General features: G+C 42.8%; 1 protein-coding gene across 18 annotated transcripts in view; it reads right to left on the bottom strand.

The window, feature by feature from the left end:
• The window catches only part of LOC137197189 (ankyrin-3-like), a 126,757-nt gene that overhangs the window by 2,986 nt on the left and 104,072 nt on the right, over positions 1-19,699 (bottom strand). For 17 of the 18 annotated variants that reach the window (XM_067610405.1, XM_067610404.1, XM_067610408.1 and 14 more), the window contains 10 exons: positions 17,826-17,907; positions 8,253-8,327; positions 7,669-7,800; positions 7,329-7,472; positions 3,481-4,975; positions 3,150-3,312; positions 2,743-2,823; positions 2,273-2,356; positions 2,018-2,131; positions 655-746 (listed from right to left, as the gene is read on the bottom strand). In XM_067610405.1, the coding sequence (XP_067466506.1) occupies positions 675-746; positions 2,018-2,131; positions 2,273-2,356; positions 2,743-2,823; positions 3,150-3,312; positions 3,481-4,975; positions 7,329-7,472; positions 7,669-7,800; positions 8,253-8,327; positions 17,826-17,907 (2,442 nt within the window). In that variant the 3' untranslated portion in view covers positions 655-674. Of the gene's footprint in view, positions 1-654; positions 747-2,017; positions 2,132-2,272; positions 2,357-2,742; positions 2,824-3,149; positions 3,313-3,480; positions 4,976-7,317; positions 7,473-7,668; positions 7,801-8,252; positions 8,328-9,223; positions 16,344-17,825; positions 17,908-19,699 lie in introns of those variants that run through there. The other variant, XM_067610403.1, reaches the window with a different exon arrangement.

Below are 19,699 nucleotides of genomic sequence, written 5' to 3'. Positions count from 1 at the left end.
CTATTCTTTGACGAACAACAGTTTATCCATCTGCCCAGCACTTCAGTGGTGTGACTCCGCTGGTTGCCAGGCAACTTCACAGTGACGTCGTGACTCTGGGAAGTCACTTTGCCTGGCTGTTGTTCTTCGAGAAATAGCTACAGCATGTAACTGCCCCTAAAACCACAAATTGTTGTTTCTAAATTACCGTTAGTGTACAAATGAAACAAGACACAGGTGTGCATATTTTTTAAGTCTAGAGATTCAACAATGTGAATAAGTGTATTTCCCAGAATGTTAAACTATTCCTGTTAAGTCAAGAGCAGTAGAGAGTCATTAAGTGCAGTGTACTGAAGTGAGCACACTATAGAGTTCAACTAGAGTCAAATACAGGACCTGAGTATAACAAAGCTGAACATATTAAAGGAGAGAAGAGCAGACCAGAGAACTGACTGTACTACAGAAGCACTGAACAGAGTAGCAATAGACTATATAAGGCAAAGACAGTGCAGATGTGCAGCACATTGGAAATGAGGATGGAGCAGTGGAGTATGGCATGAATGTAATATATGTAAAAAGGAAAAGAATGCACATAACACGATACATACACATGGACAACAAAGACAAGGGAACAATAATGGTTGTATTACAGTGAAGGTCGGCAAGCTACTGTACCTGGCAGAGCACAACCATCCCTATGAGTGGTGCTTTTTATCTCCAGATCTTCTATCCTCCTTTCGCCTGCTATTTCTTGATCCTTCTCCTTGCTAGAAAACACAAACACACACAGAAATATAGTTGAGACATGGTATTTTTATCTCCTGAGAGGAGGCCAAGTTGAAACCCAAAATGGCAAACTGAGAAACAAAGGAAAAAGCAACACTCCACACACCGTAGGAACAGAAATCTGAAACTAGCAAATGTTAGTAGTAGCTTTGTTGTTAGGTAATATAATTAGGGCCAAAAGTACACACCAAGACACCTGGAAGCCGAAAAATTGTGTAATTATGGAAAGAGTTAGAAACAAAAGAGACAGACTGTACTTTCACAGCAGAGTCACGACACTCATTAGTCATACTGTTGACTAATCAGTTAAACACTTTAAAATGAGTTCAAAATATAACCAGAATTGTGTCAGCGGACCATTAAAACCACACAGTCAGCATCCCCTTTGTTATGAACACACAATGGACACCACACAGTGTCAAAACACTACATGCAAGGTTGCACCTCGAATGGCAGCATTAATGTGTTTTGTATTTTTGCCCAGAGGAGAGATAGAGGGTTTTATCCCAAACCAATTAATGCAGTGTTAATCAAAAAATTCACCTGCACTGCTGGAGGAAAACCTAATCAAATCTAAATGATCCCCTTCCCTGGACACAACTGACTGACTTAAAGCTGCAATAACATATAACTTCAAGGTCTTCAATGCTTACAAATAACATTATGTGCTGTTTTGGAGAAAGTGGCATGATTTCCCCCTTGAATTTTCCCTCAATAAGCTTTAAAGTTGGGAAAAGCATTTCATCCATATGCATGACAATGTCACACACTGTTTATATTTTGTACTATATCTGCTTGTCCCAAAACCTCAATTAAGTGAAATATTTGAAGCCAAAACATGCTCTTAGCTATTCATATCCACTCTGTTACAGAAATGGAAATATCTTATAGATGTTATTTGCAGAATTTCACACGCATATCAATGAAATTAATTAATTCGTAACCTTTAAAACCTTGTTAAATAAAATAAAGTTCTGTGGGTTTGAACAATGCTTGGCCACAGACTTCCTGATGATGGGCCTGCCAGTGGGACTCACAGGTTGGAAGAGGTTGTTCATGTACATGTTTTTTTTCCACATAAAATGTTTTCTACTGCAGCTTTAAGCCTTACTGTTGCATCAGCTGTTCATCTTACTCTAATTTTGTTCTCCTAATTACTGTTTTCTGACAAGAGGATAACAATATTCCAGGCATCCCATTAAGATTAGACTTTGAACCCTGGATCAGTGTTAAAGGTTATCTTCGTGCCAACCTCTGGCCATTCTTCCTGCAGAGTGGGACTATGCTGAAGGTCTCGGTGCCACCTGTCATCTCCTTGGTTTTCTGGTGTGGGAGTAGACACCCGCCGAATGACCTTCCTGATAACCTGCCCGAGGCAGAAGGATGTCGACAAAGAAAGAAAAAGTTCTGATGGTGTCTGTTTTTATAAAGCCAATAATCTTCTCTCCCTGTAACAGGTTGTTTGTATTGCTGCATGGAAAAATGGAAATGATAAGTTATACATTACTTTTCTACTGATGAGGTTACCATCTCGGTCCATGTAGTGTTCCTCTGTCATAGATTCGCCAGGGATATTCTTTGCTTGTTCTCCCTGCAAGTGTGTGTGGTTAGCATATGAATATAATATCAGAAATGACCAATTGAAACATCAATCCTTCACCATCACCACACAAAAATTACACTTCAAGAGAGAGGAACATCCATGTCAGAAAGAGACGGGGCACTTGGTTAGTCTGCAACCAGCCAATGTAAACAGCATGGCGATGAGGTACCATGAACTGTGAAGACAGGGCTCAGTTGTGCATCTACACAAACATCTACTGTATGCACCCATATGTCCACACAAACAAATAGAGTACAACTATCTGTACACCAAGCAAAACCACTACAATGCACACCAGACTGACCAATCGAAACTAAACCAAACCAAACCAAACCAGCGCCCAGGCCAGCCTCTGCTCCAGGTTTGCAGGGTACCTTTAAAATGAGACGGCGCCTGAAGATTCTGGTGGTTACAGTCTGTTCTTCCTCTGAGCCAGAATCTACACTAACCCGCTGCTGGAGAAGGCATTTCAAAATCATCAACACATTAAGGGAGTCAAGAGGAGAAAGAAACACATGTAAAGGAAAGAGAATTTGTCAGTTGCGACATTTAGTTGATGTCATTTATATTCTTCAGCTCCATGGTTGGCTGTATCAGAAAAGAGACACCTGGAATAAAACACTGGGGTTTATGTTTCTTAAGCACAAGTTATAACATAGGCTGCAAGAGCAGAATCACAATACAATGTAGTGCTTTAGTAGATACAAAAAAAGAAGGGAATTTAGAGCCTTTTTTATTTGATTCTATTAATTATTATCATTGTTATTATTTGTAACATTACCTGGACTTTTTTCTCCGACACCAGTGATCCCTCTTCCTTTTTGCCATTCGATGACTCAGATGAGCCGCCCTGAGGTGAGTGCCTTGAGTTGTCACCGTTGTGTCGGGACCTCCCTGATTCGCCCCTGGACGAGGAAGTGATGGAGTCACTAGAGTTCTCTTGGCTGTCGGGTAAAAAAAAATCAGAATCAGGATTGTATAGTACAAAGAACTGAAAAACTGATCATCTAAGATCTAAGATTTCAGATAGATTAAAAATTTAGGTTGGCAAAAAAAATTGTTATCTTTTTAAGGGATGCTGTTTAAAGCTCCGAACGTTTTAAATTATTCACCTTTCCCGTCTGTCGAGCAAGTCCGAGCTGACACTGCGGCCTGGCGTTGGTGGTTCCACATTGACGCTGGATGAATCACTGTGCCAACCTGAAAGTGAACACATGTCTTTTTCTGCCTGTTCAACCTGATCGGGAATCTCCTGAACCCTGGCCTCGGTGATCTCCTTGTCCTCCTCCTTCTCCTCTGAGCCTTCTTCTTCGTTCTTCACCTCCTCCAACAGAGATCCTAATGCCTCTTCTGTGATTTCTTTGTCTCCATCTCCCTCATCCTCTTCCTCATTGGATCCAGACTCACTGGGCTGGCGTTCCCCAAGCGCTTCAACCCAGGCCTGAGGGGAGAGGTCAGTTGCAGCCTGGTCCTTGGCTGCCTGGTCTCCTTCTGATTTCAAGGAAATCTCTCCTTCATTGCTACACAGCCCTCCTTCATCCTTGAATTGCAGTTCTCCTTCTGTGTCATCCACTCTGTCACCTTGGTAGACCCTTTCCTCACTGCTTCCATCCACTTTTTGTATCCCAGGTGTTCCATCAATACCCTCTTTGACAGTCTCTGCTTCTATTCTATCTTTTTCCATTTCATGCCCAATTTCTACCAAATGATGCTGCTCTTCTAACAGATTCTGCACATCTCTCACCTCCTCCACCTCACAGACTGTCTCCTTATTTCCATCTTGAATAGGGACATGCTGCTCATTTATCACATCTTTCTCCTCCTCTGCAGACCCCTCCTCCTTCTGTTCCACCAAAATGTTATATTCCTCTTCCAACTTAAACCTATCTTTTGTCACAATCTCACATTTTCTTTCCACATTTTTAATCAAGTCCTGCTCTACCCACCTTTCCACTAATCCATTTCCCTCCCCTAACTCTGCTGCAACCATCTCAACAACCTTCTTCATTTCTTCTGTCACTTCCTTTTCACCTCCTTTCAAACCTACATCCTCTTGTACCCCATTGGGGTCAACCATCTGTACTCCTCTGTCTCCTATTTGTGCTCTGTCAGGCGATGAAGGTGTTATTGATGATACTGATGATACTGAAGGGGAAGATGTGGAGTAAGCCATGTCGATGTCTAACTCACACATCGCAGGGAAGGAGTGTGACTTGGGCTTGTGGCTCAGCTCCATTTCTTGACAAGACCTGTCCTCCTCCTCGCTCAAAAGCAGCTGATCGTTCAAAGCGATGTGGGGCTTTTTGACCTTGGAAGGGACAGGATCAGGGAGTTCAAAGACTGGGACGGCCAGGGCAAGCTCACAGGGTCTAGGGGGACTCTTAGGGGGGCTGTCTGGCTCTCCACTACCAGGCTCTATCTCCGGACTCCAGGGCAGGGTCTGAGGCTGGGAGTCAGCCAGCAAAGGGGTGTCTGGTGCTGGGTAATGGTGGTGTTGTTGGGGGGCAAGGGAAGGGTTGGGGGTGACGGGGAGTTCGGGCTCCAGGAAGTGGGGGTCAGAGTGCAGTGTGGCGGGGGACTGCAGCTCCGCTAGAATGCTCTGATAATCTGTAGGTGACAGGATGACAAATGTAGAGACATACGCACACCGAAGCATGCTACGAAAGAATATAACAGACCACAACACACACACCCTGACACATACATATATGACACGGGCAATGGCACAGAGACTGAAGTGTAAAGCATGTATCCAGACAACCACTAGCAGCAGTTATAATGGCAATATGAAATACAAACATATGCAGTAAAATGTATTAAATACATTTCACTGTATATGTTTGAAAATGCCACATGTAACAGAATAATAATAAAAACAAAAGTATATTTAATTTGACGGTAATCACAAAAGCAATGTCACGTTTATCTGGAGTTCTGATTTTCAGTGAGTGTTGAATGTTGACAGTTGTGGTGAGGTAAGACATTGAAAGTGGGACACATTAGTGACATAAGGCCATTATGTAGCGTGGGATGTGATGAGTGTAAGATATTAATATTTGCTAGGGTGTTCTGTTACATGCTCACATGAGATAGCTGACAGATGAGAGATGTGAGGTGGAAAAGGGGAGGAGAGGGAACGAGATAAAAGACAGCGTGCTAAATAAATATTTCCATTGTGGAGGAGTTATTACGGGCTCGAGTGGGAGGTGGGTTGACGGAGGGCGAACAAGTACACTGGCAAGCAGGACAAGGAGACAGGGATCGGAGAGGAGGGGAAGAGGGACTGGGGCTAGGACAGCGGGATCCAGAGGGAGAGATGGGAGGGAGAGTAGACAAGGAGAGAGGTGAGACAGGGCGTGTGGAGGCAGCCAGCTGGGTCCCTAAAGACTCTCCGCTTGGAGAGGCAGTGACAGAAGGCGAGGCCCTGCTTGATGGTGAGGAGGGGATGGGTGAAACAGGTATGGTAATGGATTCGGTTAAGTTAGGGGCAGCAGACGAGGGTACAAAGCTGGTGGGTGTGGTTGCAGGTTCGGAAGGGGCAGCAGTATGACCAGACAGATCAGAGGTAGATCCAGATAAGAGAGAGGAGGAGACTGCTTCTGCTTGTGAAGTGTTTGGAGTGGGCGTGGTGAGTATGGGAGAGGTTGGGGGAGAAGTGGGGGAGGATGGTACAGGTGTAGCTGAAAAAGGAATGGGTGACGGAGAGTCAGCAGCTGATGAGAAAGGTAATGGTGAAGTGATGAGGGGGATCGGTGAGGACGGGTGGGGTGAGAAAGGGAAGGAAGGGGACTGACGTGGGTCAGCAGGGCTGAGCTGAGAGATGAGGGATGGAGAAGGAGGGCAGAGGAAGTTGAAATGCTGTTCAAATGGCGCTGGAGGTGCCAAATCTTTGAGTGAAATGGAAGACTCATAACTCGGTGAGCGGCGCGGGGAAAAGGGACGGCAGTGAAGTGCTGCAGTAGGTGTGAAGGGAGTGGGTGGGGGTGTTGGGGTTGGCGTTGTAAAGAAGGGAGTGGGTGTCTGCAGGATGAAGGCAGCCTGAGTGCTTCTGGGAGTTAGAGGGATAATTACACAAACTATAGGAAAGGAAGAAGGCAATATTTATGCAGAAGAGACCAAAAGAAACAAAAAATGAATTAGAAAAAGAGGGAAAAAGAATACATAAATGTTTGATGTGAAACATGCTTGCACAACAGGACGATGAATGAATAACGTGACTGGGGGATCTGTGGAGGAGGAGGCATGTGAGGGATGAGAGGGCACATAGATATCAGCAATACATGACTCTTAAATGATTAAGAGCTGTTATGTGCTGTTATCAGCAGTGGATACTGCTGTGAGGAAGTGATGGGAGGCAGGAGGAACAAGAGGAGGAGGAGGAGGAGGAGGCAGTCTGGTTTCACAGAGGAAGAGATTCTCTCATCTATCCAAGGAAGGCTCAGAGGAACTGGAGGAGAACTAGGAGAACTAAACTAAATCAACAAAGAAAGGCAGACTCTACAGGGTTACGTAATATCTACTTAAGTCAGACATCATTGAAAAACATTTAAAGCAGTATGTTACAACATGCACTTAAAATTGGATTTTACAGTGGATATTGCTCATTTGTGACAACTGGATACACTATTTGGTAGAGGGGGATTTCAACTTGAGCCTGATTTAATAAAAAAATAAAAATGCATAAACAGGGTGATAAATTCCAAAGAAGCCAATTCAAAGTCTATTAAATATATGGGTATAATTCAAATTGAAAAGCAAGATGGATTCAAGTTAATAAACTGTAAAGCGTGGAAACCAGGAATGCATTCAGGGAACGGTAGGAGCCAGTTGTCCAAACAAAATCCAAATCTGAAAACTTCCCTAGAGATTAGCACTAGAACTACATGTGATCCATGCACTGGCACAACAAAAGAGGTAGCAGGGAGAGGTAAGAGGTCAGCTAGACAGAGCTAAACTTTACCATCAGCCTGATCCCGGAAAACAGCGTTATCATCGGCAAAACATCTCGTGCCTGAAATGTTACCATAGTCAAATATTGGGCCCTCCAGTAAAGTCACAATATCCATCCGATTGACTTTGGTCAGCACTGCAGTTAAGGCATCCGCTGTGGAAGAAAAGAAGAAGACAAAAAAAATTTAAATTCAGACACCTGAAAACCGATGAAACAAGGTTTGTAAATATGAGCAAAATTGCTTTTTCCAATGTTGAGAACAATCAAATATATGGCAATTTTTAAGGAACATCATTCTCAATACAAAGAGACAGAAAAGTAATACTTCCACATATAAAAATAGTCTTACTTGTGGCATTTTTCCCTTCCCGGCTGACCCATTTCTTTAGTAGCATGAAGCTCTGTGCTGTCAGAGAGTTGGGGTTCTCTAGCCTGATGTGGTTGATCTCATCCACTGTGAAGTTCATCTCCCGAGCCAGCTCTGCGATGTGACAGAAATAGCAACTCAGACACACACATTCAAACATTACTGTGCAGTATTTAAGTGTTTATTATTTTGTTCATAGTACAAACACACAACTGGGAGGGGGTAACATAGAATTGTTATGTACAGTATGTATTTTAAAATCATTAAATCATGTGATTGATAAAACAGCTTTTAACTTCAGTCGCATCATCACTCTCATCACTACATTTACTGGAAATTTCAATGCTTCTCTGTGACAGGAGATTGTTCTATTATTTTCTGTCCTTATTAAATGATCATTAGCTTTTCCTTTTAAGGGCTGTGTAAGAACAGCATAGATTCTGGGTAAGATATTCTGTTTGCCTGAAGATGGCAGTAAATAACACAGGTTAACACAGATGGGCCAAAGATAAATAGTGAGGTGGAAGGAGCCTGAGAGAGAAAAAAATAATGCTGAATGTTCTCACCTGTCCAACTGAGTCCCAGGTGATCTGCAACGATAGCCATGCGCAAGTCTGTTCGCTCACAAGGACTCTGGGGACCTGAGAAGATAGAAGACAATGACTCATCAATACCTTTCACATTCTTCTCCTCCTACACACAAATGTAAGAGAAAAATAAACATGTACATAATTTTCCTTTTCTGGCCACTTATTCATAAGTATTAACACAATATTAATCAAAGTAGTGTTTATAATACAATGGTCAGCATATTACTGTAATATGGTTGCAATATAGATTCAATTATTTCCCCGGTATGGCAAGAAAAGGACATTTCAAACTAGAGACATTATGGGCAACTTAAATATGTTCATAGAGTAAGAGGTGCTCTGTGACTGTTTGTGGTATGTATCCTCTAAGCAGGCAGTAACTGTCATGAGAACCACACAAAACAAAGCATAACATGACTCTCAACAACAGACTTGTGGTTCTATAAATCTAGGGTGAAAAAGTCTATGTTAGAATCTAAAATGTCAACATGCGAAGACGCTTTTTTGTGTTCTTTGCTAACACTAGTTAGTTTAAATGACAATTGATAGCATGGAAAATTTTGTAAGAACAAATTACTAGAGTAACTCGATAGCCACCCTGCACAGACAGACAGACAGACAGACCAGGGAGTTGTCAAACAAGGGACTGGTTGTGCCAGTGGACCAGTCACTACTACTGGCATGCTCACTCTACTATACAGGGTTTAGAAAGGGTTGAAAGAGGGGAACAGAGGGAAGAGAATCTTACAACAAGGACAATACAGTACACAGTACATCAATGACAAAAAAGAAATTTAAATGACAGCTACTGTTCTGAAGGAAATATGTAAACACTCCACAGGCATTCCAGTCAATCCATTAAACGATCACAACGATGTCATGCAACTAAAAGTGAAATATATAAATATATAGATGTATTTTAAACATAGTGTGAAAGTTTTACAAACTAGGCTTGATCTCTGCGATGGGAGGCGTTCGAGACCCTGTGAGTCCCTGACTGCCCTCCTTCCCACCAGTCCGCCTACTCCTCCTGCTCCTCTCACTGCCGGAGGCCCTGTCCGTCGTCGCCACCTTTGCCCTTACGGACGCGGCCCCGGCCTCAGCCCTCGAACCTCTACCAGACCTGGATGAGCGGGAGGGCTGGGAGGGCTGGGAGGGCTGGGAAGGCTGGGAGGCGTCCGACAGAGAGGTGCTCCGGGAGGTGCTGTCTTCCTCCGACTGCTCTGTCTGCGTCTTTTTCTCCTCGTCTGACAGGCGGTCCACCAACTTTAGCGTCTCCCCGCTAATGCCTTTAAAGTATTCGATGGTGCGCTTACAAACCTCACTAGGGTTCTCCTGTCTCTCCTGTCTACAAGCTCCCTCACTTGTAACATTGCTGACTTGATGCCTGTCCTTCAGTGGTAGCCTTGAGGGCAACTGTATGGCTGCTCTCTCTGTGTCCAATGCCCTTGTTGGCTGTGAGGTAACCTGAACTGAAACAAGTGAGCTAGCTGTGGCAGCAGGACTGCTCTTTTTAACATCCTTGATTGGTATTCTAGACCTGGGTTCTACTTTGGCTATGGCTGGCTCTCCTCTTTTCCTGACCTCAACTGTTACTGCTTGTTTGGGCTTCTGTTTGCCTATGGCTGTTCCCTGTGTGTGAAATGACCACCCTGATGCTTTCACTGGAAGCCTGGACTTGGGCTGCTTCACTTCACTTTCTTTAGCTGCTTCACTTTTCTGCTCCTGCTCTTGATTGCTGTTATGTACTTCAACCCTCTCTTCTAAATCCCTACAGAACAGTGTTTCTATCCTGCTGGCTTTCTGAAGAGTGGGCTCAGAGGAGGACTGCAAATTAAACACCACACTACCACATTGAATGTAGTTGGCCTGAACGCTGGAGGACTCAAGGTTATTGTTGTTGTTGCAGTTTTCAGAAGGGTAATCTCTTCGTTCTAACTTGGGCTCAGTGTGTCTGCTAGACTGGTTCTCTGTACACTGACCCTCTATACTAATGTATTCTGGCACCATCTGACCCTCTGACATCTCAGCTTTACAATCAGCGAGATCCCCTGAGTCTTTTTTCACAGTTATAGAGGCAGCTATGCCCATCTTAATAGGAGTGCGTAATTTGGGATCAACCTTAGAGGCTGTGATTGTGCATGAGGAGGCAGTCTCAGCTATGGCTTCACAGGTGGGGGCATCAGTACCGGTATAGCCAGTGTCATTGCCAGGCTGTGCAGGGCTGCATTTTGCTGTTGTTGTTGCTGGTGTTGTTGGTGTAGTGCTGCTGTCTGTGGTAGTATCTATAACCTTCACCTTCCCATCTACTGTGGCCCCTGTTTTTGACTGAGAGGAAATTACACCCAGGATCTTGCCCCCTCTCCCCCTTTCCCCTGTTATAGGGTCAGAGGAATGCTCACCAATCTGGAAAAACTGAAGTCTCTCTTCAACAAAGTCCCGCTTGCTCATGTCAATAGCACCACTGCGGGTCATCTCAAACATCTTCCCTTCGTGGAAAGGGAAGGGGTTAGGCTCACTAGTCGGTGTGCTCTCATCAGTCGGTGTTCGAGCAGGGGTTGTGTCAGGTGTTGTAGCCTGTGATTTGTCCTCCACCGATAAACCAAAGGGCTTGGGATCGTCCTCTTTTGTTTTGGAATCAAAAACTCCATCATCACTCCCTTTGGTGGACCAGGGGTCAAAGTCCAGGCTTTTTGTGGCAACAGTTTTAAAGGTTGAATTCAGCTCCTCTTCAAGTTGGTAGCCAAAGTAGTCTTCTCCAAAGACCTGCCTATCTGGATGTCTTCCTTCAAGGGTATAATCTTTTTCATCTATACTGCTTTTTGCTGAAGATGTGCTGGTTTTAGTTTTTCCATTGTCCCCCCCATCCTCACATTTCTCTTCCTCTATCACTTCAAGCTTTGACTGACTAAACGAGCGGTCAGTGGTTTTTCCATCGTTTGACAGGCTAGATGTTTTAGGATCCGAGCTCAGTCCGTCATCCTCATCCTGAAGGTCATACCCATCTAAGGAGTCAACTTCAGTGGCATCTGTGTCATGGGAGAACTCAGCAGTAGTTGCTAAGGAGCAGTCAGTGATTGACTGGTCATTGCCATTTTGCTCAAAGTCAGCATCCTCCCCCTTTACGACACCATTGATCCCAGACTCCTTATTATTTCCGTTCTTCTCTGATTTTTTTTGTTTCAGGCGTTTCTCTCCCTCCTCTTTCATTTTGAAGGTGTACTTTTTGATAGGGATGGGATGGAAGACAGACTCATCATCACTAGAGTCACTGTTATCAGCTCCAGGGGGAATTGGGGATGGAGGCTGGACCCTGATGATTGGCTCGGCTAAGAGGTGCCTATCATGCTCCTCTTGGAGATTCACCTCCATCATCTCTGTCTCTGCTTCAGAAGAAGCACATGACCCCCTTTTCTCAGGGTCTGACTGCTCTGCCTCTAAAGGAGGAGGTGGCGGAAACTCTATATAAGCCACTCTTTTCTCCTTTGACTTCTGTCTCTCTGCTTCCTGCTTTTTACTGTGGTTCTCTGAGGATGCTGGCTTAGATTTTTCCTTCGAAGGCTCCCTATAGATGAAGGTCTTCCCTGAGTCCTCCTCAGACTCCTCTGGGATAGGGCTTGGCATGCCAGGCATGAAGCCTATCACAGATTCTGGTGTTCTTGAAGTCAGACTCATTTCCTCTGAGCTGGGGGTCTCAGGGGTAACAGGACTCTTCCCAGAGCTGTCCATGAATGTCACTTGTTCTAGAGTGTCATCTTCTGGACTTCCTTGAGGAGATGGAGATTGCTTTTGTTTAACAGTGTAAAATGCACCCCTGGTCTCATGCACTGTCCTACTCTCATGGCTTACAATTTTTTTGTATGTTCCCAGCTGCCCCGAAGCTGTTTCTTTCTCGTACTGCTTTCCTACTTGGATGCTGACATACACAGGTAAGGGTTTAATATCTTTGAAACCCTCTGTGACAACTACAGGAGTTACTTGATCTAAATACTCTACTTGGTCACTATCAACACCGTTACACACTACATTTGACTGGCTATAGTCTAATGAGTCTGTGGATTTTCCTACTGATGATCCACGAGTAGACTTGTTGGATTCAGAACTACTGTGTAATCGATTTCTAGCTAAAGTAGGTATATGAGACCCTGCCCTCTCATATGCTTCAACAGTGGTATCTAATTTTAAAGAGGTGGATTTCTGATTTTCTGAGAAATTAGATGGCTTTCTTACAGGAATTTCTGATTCCGAGTTTTTTTTTAGACTATCATTGCTATTTGGACTTTCTCGAACAACAAATTCTGTGTAGATAATTTTCTTGGTGGTTTCTTGTCTTTGGGAATCACTATTATTACCATCTTTCATAGAGTGACATAGTTTGGGGGACTGGGGTTTATAGTTCCCATACCCTTGGCTCTCCCATGTTTTGAATAACTTTTTCTCTTCCTGATCTTTTCCACTGGTATCATGCTTTGGTGAGAACTTACTTGAATCACTATCTAGACCTCTTCTCTGGTTTCCTGGACTGTCTGGTGTTTTTGGAATGTTTGGACCGGCAAACACCTGATACACAGGTAGCTTACTTTCCTGGAGTTTCCTGATAGGAGGATTTGAATTTTGGCCACCCTGAGGACTCCTATCTGGTCTTTGAGCCTCTTGTTCAAACTTTAGCCTCACTGCACTGACTTTGGAGGAAGACATTTGAAAAGGTTTAGGGCTTTCACCTGTGCTTCCCTGTGATTTACTGTCTCCCTGTTTTCTTGGATCTGAATCACTGTACTGTAGTAATACTCTCCTCTCTGGGCTGCTGGGTAAGCTGGCACATTTCCTATCACTGGAGTTGAACCTGTCTCTAAGCCTGTCTCTGCTCCACTCTTCCCCACTACCACCATTCCTATAAGCTGACCTCTCTGGACTGCTGTGTGTGGAACTGGGCCCTGACCGAGATTCCCTGAAGTCTGGTCTGCGAGATTTCTTCTCTGGAGATGAGAGCTCATCATTGAGCTGTTCTGTTTTATCTCGAAAGAACTGAGATACCTCACTGAGTTTTTCTTCTGCCTCCTTTACAGTCCTGTCCACTCTGTCCTCATACATAAGTTGTTCTCTCTCCTTAATCTGCGTGTCATCTGACACACGCATCCAAACTGACTGCTTTGGGCTACCAGGCTCAGAAGAATACTGCAAAAGTGTCAGTTTGTCAAAGTTATCATCAACATTGGCCATTCTTCCTGATTTGTCAAACACATTTCTCGACGACCTAAAAACATACTCTGTCCTTGGCCCAACTGATCTACCCTCACTGTGACTGCTTCTATCGGGTGAGTGGAAGCGAGACCTATCTCTCAAATATTCCTCTGTGTCAGAATGAGACTGGTCAAATTTCTCAGAGAGTAGCATTTTCTCTGCAAAATTATAAGATTCTCCCCTAAGCTCTGATGATTCGTCCTCATTGTACTCTACAGATTGCTGGCTAAGTAGCCTCAGTGTTTTGTAAGAGTCATCTGCCAGGAGCTGGGCTGAACTAGGGCGACTATCTTCCTCCTGTGACATGGGTGTGTTCACTCTGGGGGAATCAAGGTACACTGGAAGTGACTCTTCAGGCTCCTCATCTTCCTGTCTATTCCCTGGATAGTAATACATTTCCTTTTCTGCGTGGTTTTTTGTCTCTCTGATGATGACCTCTGTTGGTTCTGTTTTATTGCCTTTTTCAATGTGAACCTCAATTATTCTTTCAACCTTAGGCTTGGAGTTGATGTCCTCAAGGACTCTTTGTGATGTTTCTTCATTGCCAGACTTGTGTTCAAACAGTCCCGCTAGCTCTCTAGAAGGGTCCTTGCCTGACTGAAAGGCCTTCATTATGTCATGAACAGACATAGTTTCCTCACACCTCTCTGATGCTGTTTCTTTGCCAGGAGGTTTGTGATACACCATCCTGGTGGTAGTAGTGATGTGAGTCTCTTCCTTTACCCTCATCCCTTTTCCCATTGGATCCTCATCAGGGCTGACTTTTATTGAATAGCATTTATTCTGTTCTGGAGTTAATGTAGTTTGATTAAGATGCCCTTTAGAATCAGAATCAATATATCTGACAGGATGTGTATCCTCCATTGCAGGTTGTTTGTTATCCTCTGGGGGCTCATAGCTCCTGATGACATGGACAACCTCAGTTCTAGTCTCAGTGATCACTGGGGGAACTGGAATATCCTGAAAAGGGGCCTTGGGGCCCATTCCTTCTGCACTCTGAGGGGCAGAGGGTGTCCTTTCACTCCTTGTCTCAAAGCCACTGTCTGAGAGGGGGCTTTTATCCTGTTCATGTGAAATATCATCCGGGGATTCTAGCACAGTGTCTGCTCCGAAAAGCGCATCTGCTACTTTACTGATCTCTTTGTCTGAAGCTGAAGAGCGCATGTTTGTTGGAGGCATTTTGAGCTTATGCTCCTGAACTGCTATGGTGGGTTTTAGGACACGTTTCTGCTTCTCCTTGCCCTCTCCTTCTCTCTTGCCCTCATCTGCTTTATGCTTTGTGTCATGCATTTTGGAGAAAGAGCTGCTACCAACATCATTGGCCAGGTAGTCAACTACTTTAGAAAGATTGAAATCTCTATCTGGTATTGTTTTTGATTTGGCTTGAGGAACCACAGTCTCATATCTTGGTGGATAGCTCCAGTTGCTTGGTGGTTGTTCAACAGGTACTTTTGAGAAGTGTATGTCATCCAAGGAACCCCTTGCCAGGGAAACCCTACCATCTTTCACAGCGTCTTTAGTCAGAATTTCACTCACTTTTACCAAATCTTGTTTTACTTTCTCCACAATCCTATATGGCTCCTCATCTTCTATCTTAGCCTCTTTTGGAGAATCAGACTGAAATCCTTTATTGGCTGTGGAATTTGGGTCTGTCTGCAAAATGGCTGACATTCGTATCAAGTCCTCTTTCATTTCAGCTACATCCTTCAGAATCTCTTGGCTGGATGACAGTGGTGAAGTAGTGTTTGACTTCAGAGCAGGAGAGAAAAGAGGGGATTTGACAGGGGAAAGAGTTCTAACAAAGGAAGACTGCAACTGAGGATTGATCTCAGCAGGCATCATCTTCCGAGGGGACAGAAGGGCAGCAGCTGACTTGGACACCTCAGGCAGCTTTTTAAACTGGGGCTCTGGCAGCACATTAATAACAGAGTACACAGGGACAGTCATTGTGCTGGACGTTACAGCAGTGGTGGCATTAGGAGGAGACCTTAGAGAGGCGTAAAGGGAATTAGAAGCTGATGATCTAATGGACTGATATGAGGAGGATGCAGAAGAGGACAAGGACTTCAAGGTGCCATAGCCTGCAGAACAAGAATTAAATGTTTTTTCAACCTCATCAAAGGCTGCATTGACACTTGTTGTTGCAGCATTGGTTGTTGCTTGTATTCTCTCTTGCAGACTGCTGGTGAGAAGAGATGTTGGTGATGAGGCACGGTATTGTGTAGGCGACACAGTTCCATTGATCAGAGCTGCAGCACTTGGAGAGGCGTTGGATTTAAGTGGTGATGAAAGAGAAGAGAAGAGGTTCCTTGCATGGCCTGACACATCTGAGGCACAGGAACGAACAGAGGAGAGACCAGGGACTGTTTTTATGGGTGAGGAAGAAGATGCCGTGCCACTCGAGCCCCCCATAACGGTCTTGTATGGCAGGGGTGAACTGAACATACTCAGAGAAGATTTGGGAGAGGTTGGAGGAGTCATGGCTATAGATGTTCTCTCAAGAAGAGGGCTTCCTCCTCCACAAGTATTTATAGGGGAGGTCCTAGCAGACAATGCTGCCAGTCCTTTCATTGATATAGAGTCTGGGGCACTTTTCCCTGGTGAAGCCAGGGGACTGGGGGTGACCTGGACTGGGTACTGGGCCTGCTGGACTACAGTTTTTATTGGAGAGGAGATGGTTCTGTAAGATCGGATTGGCGAAGCCATGTCACTAACTGACTTGACAGAGGAGGCAGGTGATCCAGGGATGTTGGTCTTGATTGGGGAGGCAGAGTTGATGGACCAGACAGACTTTAGTGGAGAGGCAGAGGGCGTGTTGGATGACGAACTGGAGAGGGAGCCAAAACCAGACTTGGCTTGGCCAGGGACGGCGACAGGAACAGGCGACCACGCCTGATAAGATCTCGTTGAAAAGACAGGTTTGTGAGGGTAGCTAGAAGGCTGTGTTCTCTGCGGGCTTCGATCAGTTGTTTCTTCCACAATAATTTAAATCAAAAGCAATAAGAAGTAAACATAAAATGTAACGTAAAATAATTTGAAATAAAACATAAAAACCAGAAAGAGAAATTTGAGTCAGTCAGAAACAGCATTATTCATAGCAGCAAGTCAAAATTTTACTCATGAAATGTAAGAAAGGCCCCTATTCAAAAACCCAGGATGACATGACAAGTGGTAATCTAAAATCCGTGACTAATGACAAAATACACCCAATAAGAATGGACCATGTGTAGGAACAAAAATGCTTGACATATGGTAGAGATGACAAAAAGTGACATGATAAACAAAAAATACAATTCCATTGACTTTTGATGTGCTTAATCTATTTGCCTCCTTGCAACAGTGCCTTTTACTGTACATGTTTGATTGACATGTGTTTATCCTTTCATTGGTTCATTTTCAATGCCAGAGATGACCCCACAAGTGTATACAATCAATAAAAAAATATCACTTTACTTGTTTGGTCATGACTTAAAATAAAACATGAGGTTGCACTTCACAAAAAAGTAACAGTATATCAGCCATTTATGCATTTGATTTCATACCTATGAATATATTTTGAATCATATTAAATCAATGTTAACATATATATATATTTTTTTACAAAAGACGCAATGGACAAGGCTGTAATGATAAAACAAGACATTGACAGTACCTCAGAATTGGTAAAACTTCTGTGCAGAATTAAAACTGCCACTAAAATATATAATGGTTGGATGGAAAAGTATGCCAATCTTTTTTAAATACCAAAAATGTTAAATTGTAGAAAAATGCTGGCTTTAACATAGTCTCACAGTAGGGAGAACAAGTTCATGTAAAGTGCAACCTGTTCCACATTAATATACACAGCCGCACACAATCATAAAGCCAATAAGAGTGAAATGGCCACTAAAAGAATGAGAACAATTAAAAAGAATATTTTTATTCAACATGAATTAAAACATTTTTTGTCCAAATGATAAATGAACAGACAGACATTGTAATCCCGGTGTTTCCACAAATGTAAAACAAAGTAACAGTTGAAACAGAGAAAGTTTTTTTGTCAAAATGGGATGGGTAAGCAAAGCGTAACACACAGTAATCCATGCAAATGTTTGATGACTGACAGATGATCGAAGAGTATGTGTCGGGTGAAGAGAATAAATGATTTGATAAACAAGTTTTGTCATGTAAATCTCTTTCTATACTATGGGTATATTAAAATATATACACTGTATAAAGGGACCATCAAGTACTAAAACTACAATTAAATTTACATAAATATCTAAAAACAATTAAAGGATTTCATGTAAGTAAAAATGGGAAACTCACTCGCTGCTGGGTCGGTCAAATAGCTGTAGCGCTTACGCAAAGCTAAGGAGGCAAAGGTATGACGTCGTTCTGGCTTTTCAGTCTGAAACAAACAAAAAAGAACAAAAGATGCTTTAACATAAAAAATATGATGAAATGTGATTCTAATCTATCAAAATTAGGTCTCAATAATAAAGTTAATTTGTTCATTTAGATACTGTAGAGCATGGATAATCCTGTTTTTAGTCAATCAGTACATGCGGTTAGTACTGGCACAAGGAGCCACTGCAGGTGTATTGTAGTGTCTCCTCTGGAGAGTAATGGACTGTTTCCCTGCATCTCTTCACTCACTGCATTTCTCAATGTCATTGCAATGAAATAACTACAGATGATATGTGCTTTGTCTGTATGGCCTACTGTAGCAAGTGGTAGGCATATAAAAAATCCAACTTCCAGTTAGGTACAGTATGTTAAACAACTGTCCTCTCATGATGAAGATGTGCTCTTCAAATCTTCATCAAATGTGATGACATGGTAAACCTTATTCAAATTACAATGATACGAATAGTAGTAATTGTGTCAATTTCAATATTAGGACAATGGTAGATATTCAGCCCAGTCTCCGGGAATTATGTTCATTTTAGACAATTCTGCAGAATGTGACTTACAATACTTGCCAACATTCAGTGCCAAGAGTGCCCTTTATGTAACAAGGTGAAAATTAAAAAGGTGTGAAGGCTGGGGTAATGAATATGGGTCTAGTGTGTCTGCATGCCAGTGACCCGTTTGTGTCCTTCTCAGATCTACGATGTAATCAATTTTTAAACTATGACTAGAATCTTTTGCAGACCATAATCAAGTTTTTTTTTTGCAAAACCATAACCATACAGTAATCATACTGTATGTTTGACCTATAAAATGTCAGTGAAAAATGTGCAATGCAATTTCACAGAGTCAAAGTTGAGGTCTTCAGATGTCTTGTTTTGTCCGACCAACAGTCTAAAACCCGAAGACATTCAGTTTACAATCGTGTATGACAAAGAAAAGCATTAAATCATCAAATTTGAGGAGTTGAAAACAGCAAATCTTCTGACTTCTTGATTAAAAAAATGACTAAAACAATAAATCAATTATCAATCAATCGTTGCTGATATATTTTCTGTTGATCAACTAATTGACTAATTGATTAATTGACTAATCATTGCAGCTCTACTGTAGTTGCAATGTGTGGTTATTGTTGGAGTACTTAACCTGTTGGCACTGATTGTTCAAAAAGTTGGATTTTGTAGAATCGTCCAATAAATAACACCTAGGGTCACTACATATAGTTTATAGACTCAAACATGAAAACATCCTTATCTCCCTTTGATTAAATTGTCATATAAATGTTCTGGCATGCAGCTGAGAGTGTTAGTATTCTGTGTAACAGACAAGCCAAGGACAAGGGTGAAGAGGGGAACCTCTAAATACAACAAAACAATGACCAAGTGGTTAAATGATAAGGGTTAGGCTTTCATCTTTAGCTGACAAAAGATACCATAGTCCTGTATGAAGCTTCCTGAGTTAATAGTAAGGATGGAGAGATGGTGATTTCCTGTTGAACATGTATGAAAAGGAAGATAGAGATGACAAAGAAGCCGAGGTGTATAGCAATTGGCTCCACTGGACTTGGGATGAAGACAATAAATAAATCCTTGCTAATTAAAGAAATTGCCATTTCCACTCATGCACTACATGGGGTCACTTCAGCAAAGACACAGCTGTGTAAAATAACGCGAGCAGTCAGAAGCCTCTTCCACACCAAGGTACTGTACAGCACAAAAAATATATTTGCAACACACATATTTACTACAGCATCTGCAGTAAAGCCAACAGAAAAGACCACAAAGAAGAAG

Source organism: Thunnus thynnus, chromosome 14, assembly GCF_963924715.1.
Source record: "Thunnus thynnus chromosome 14, fThuThy2.1, whole genome shotgun sequence".
Taxonomy (NCBI): domain Eukaryota; kingdom Metazoa; phylum Chordata; class Actinopteri; order Scombriformes; family Scombridae; genus Thunnus; species Thunnus thynnus.
Note: the sequence above shows the minus strand (reverse complement) of the source record. Positions and strands in the feature narration are given on the sequence as shown.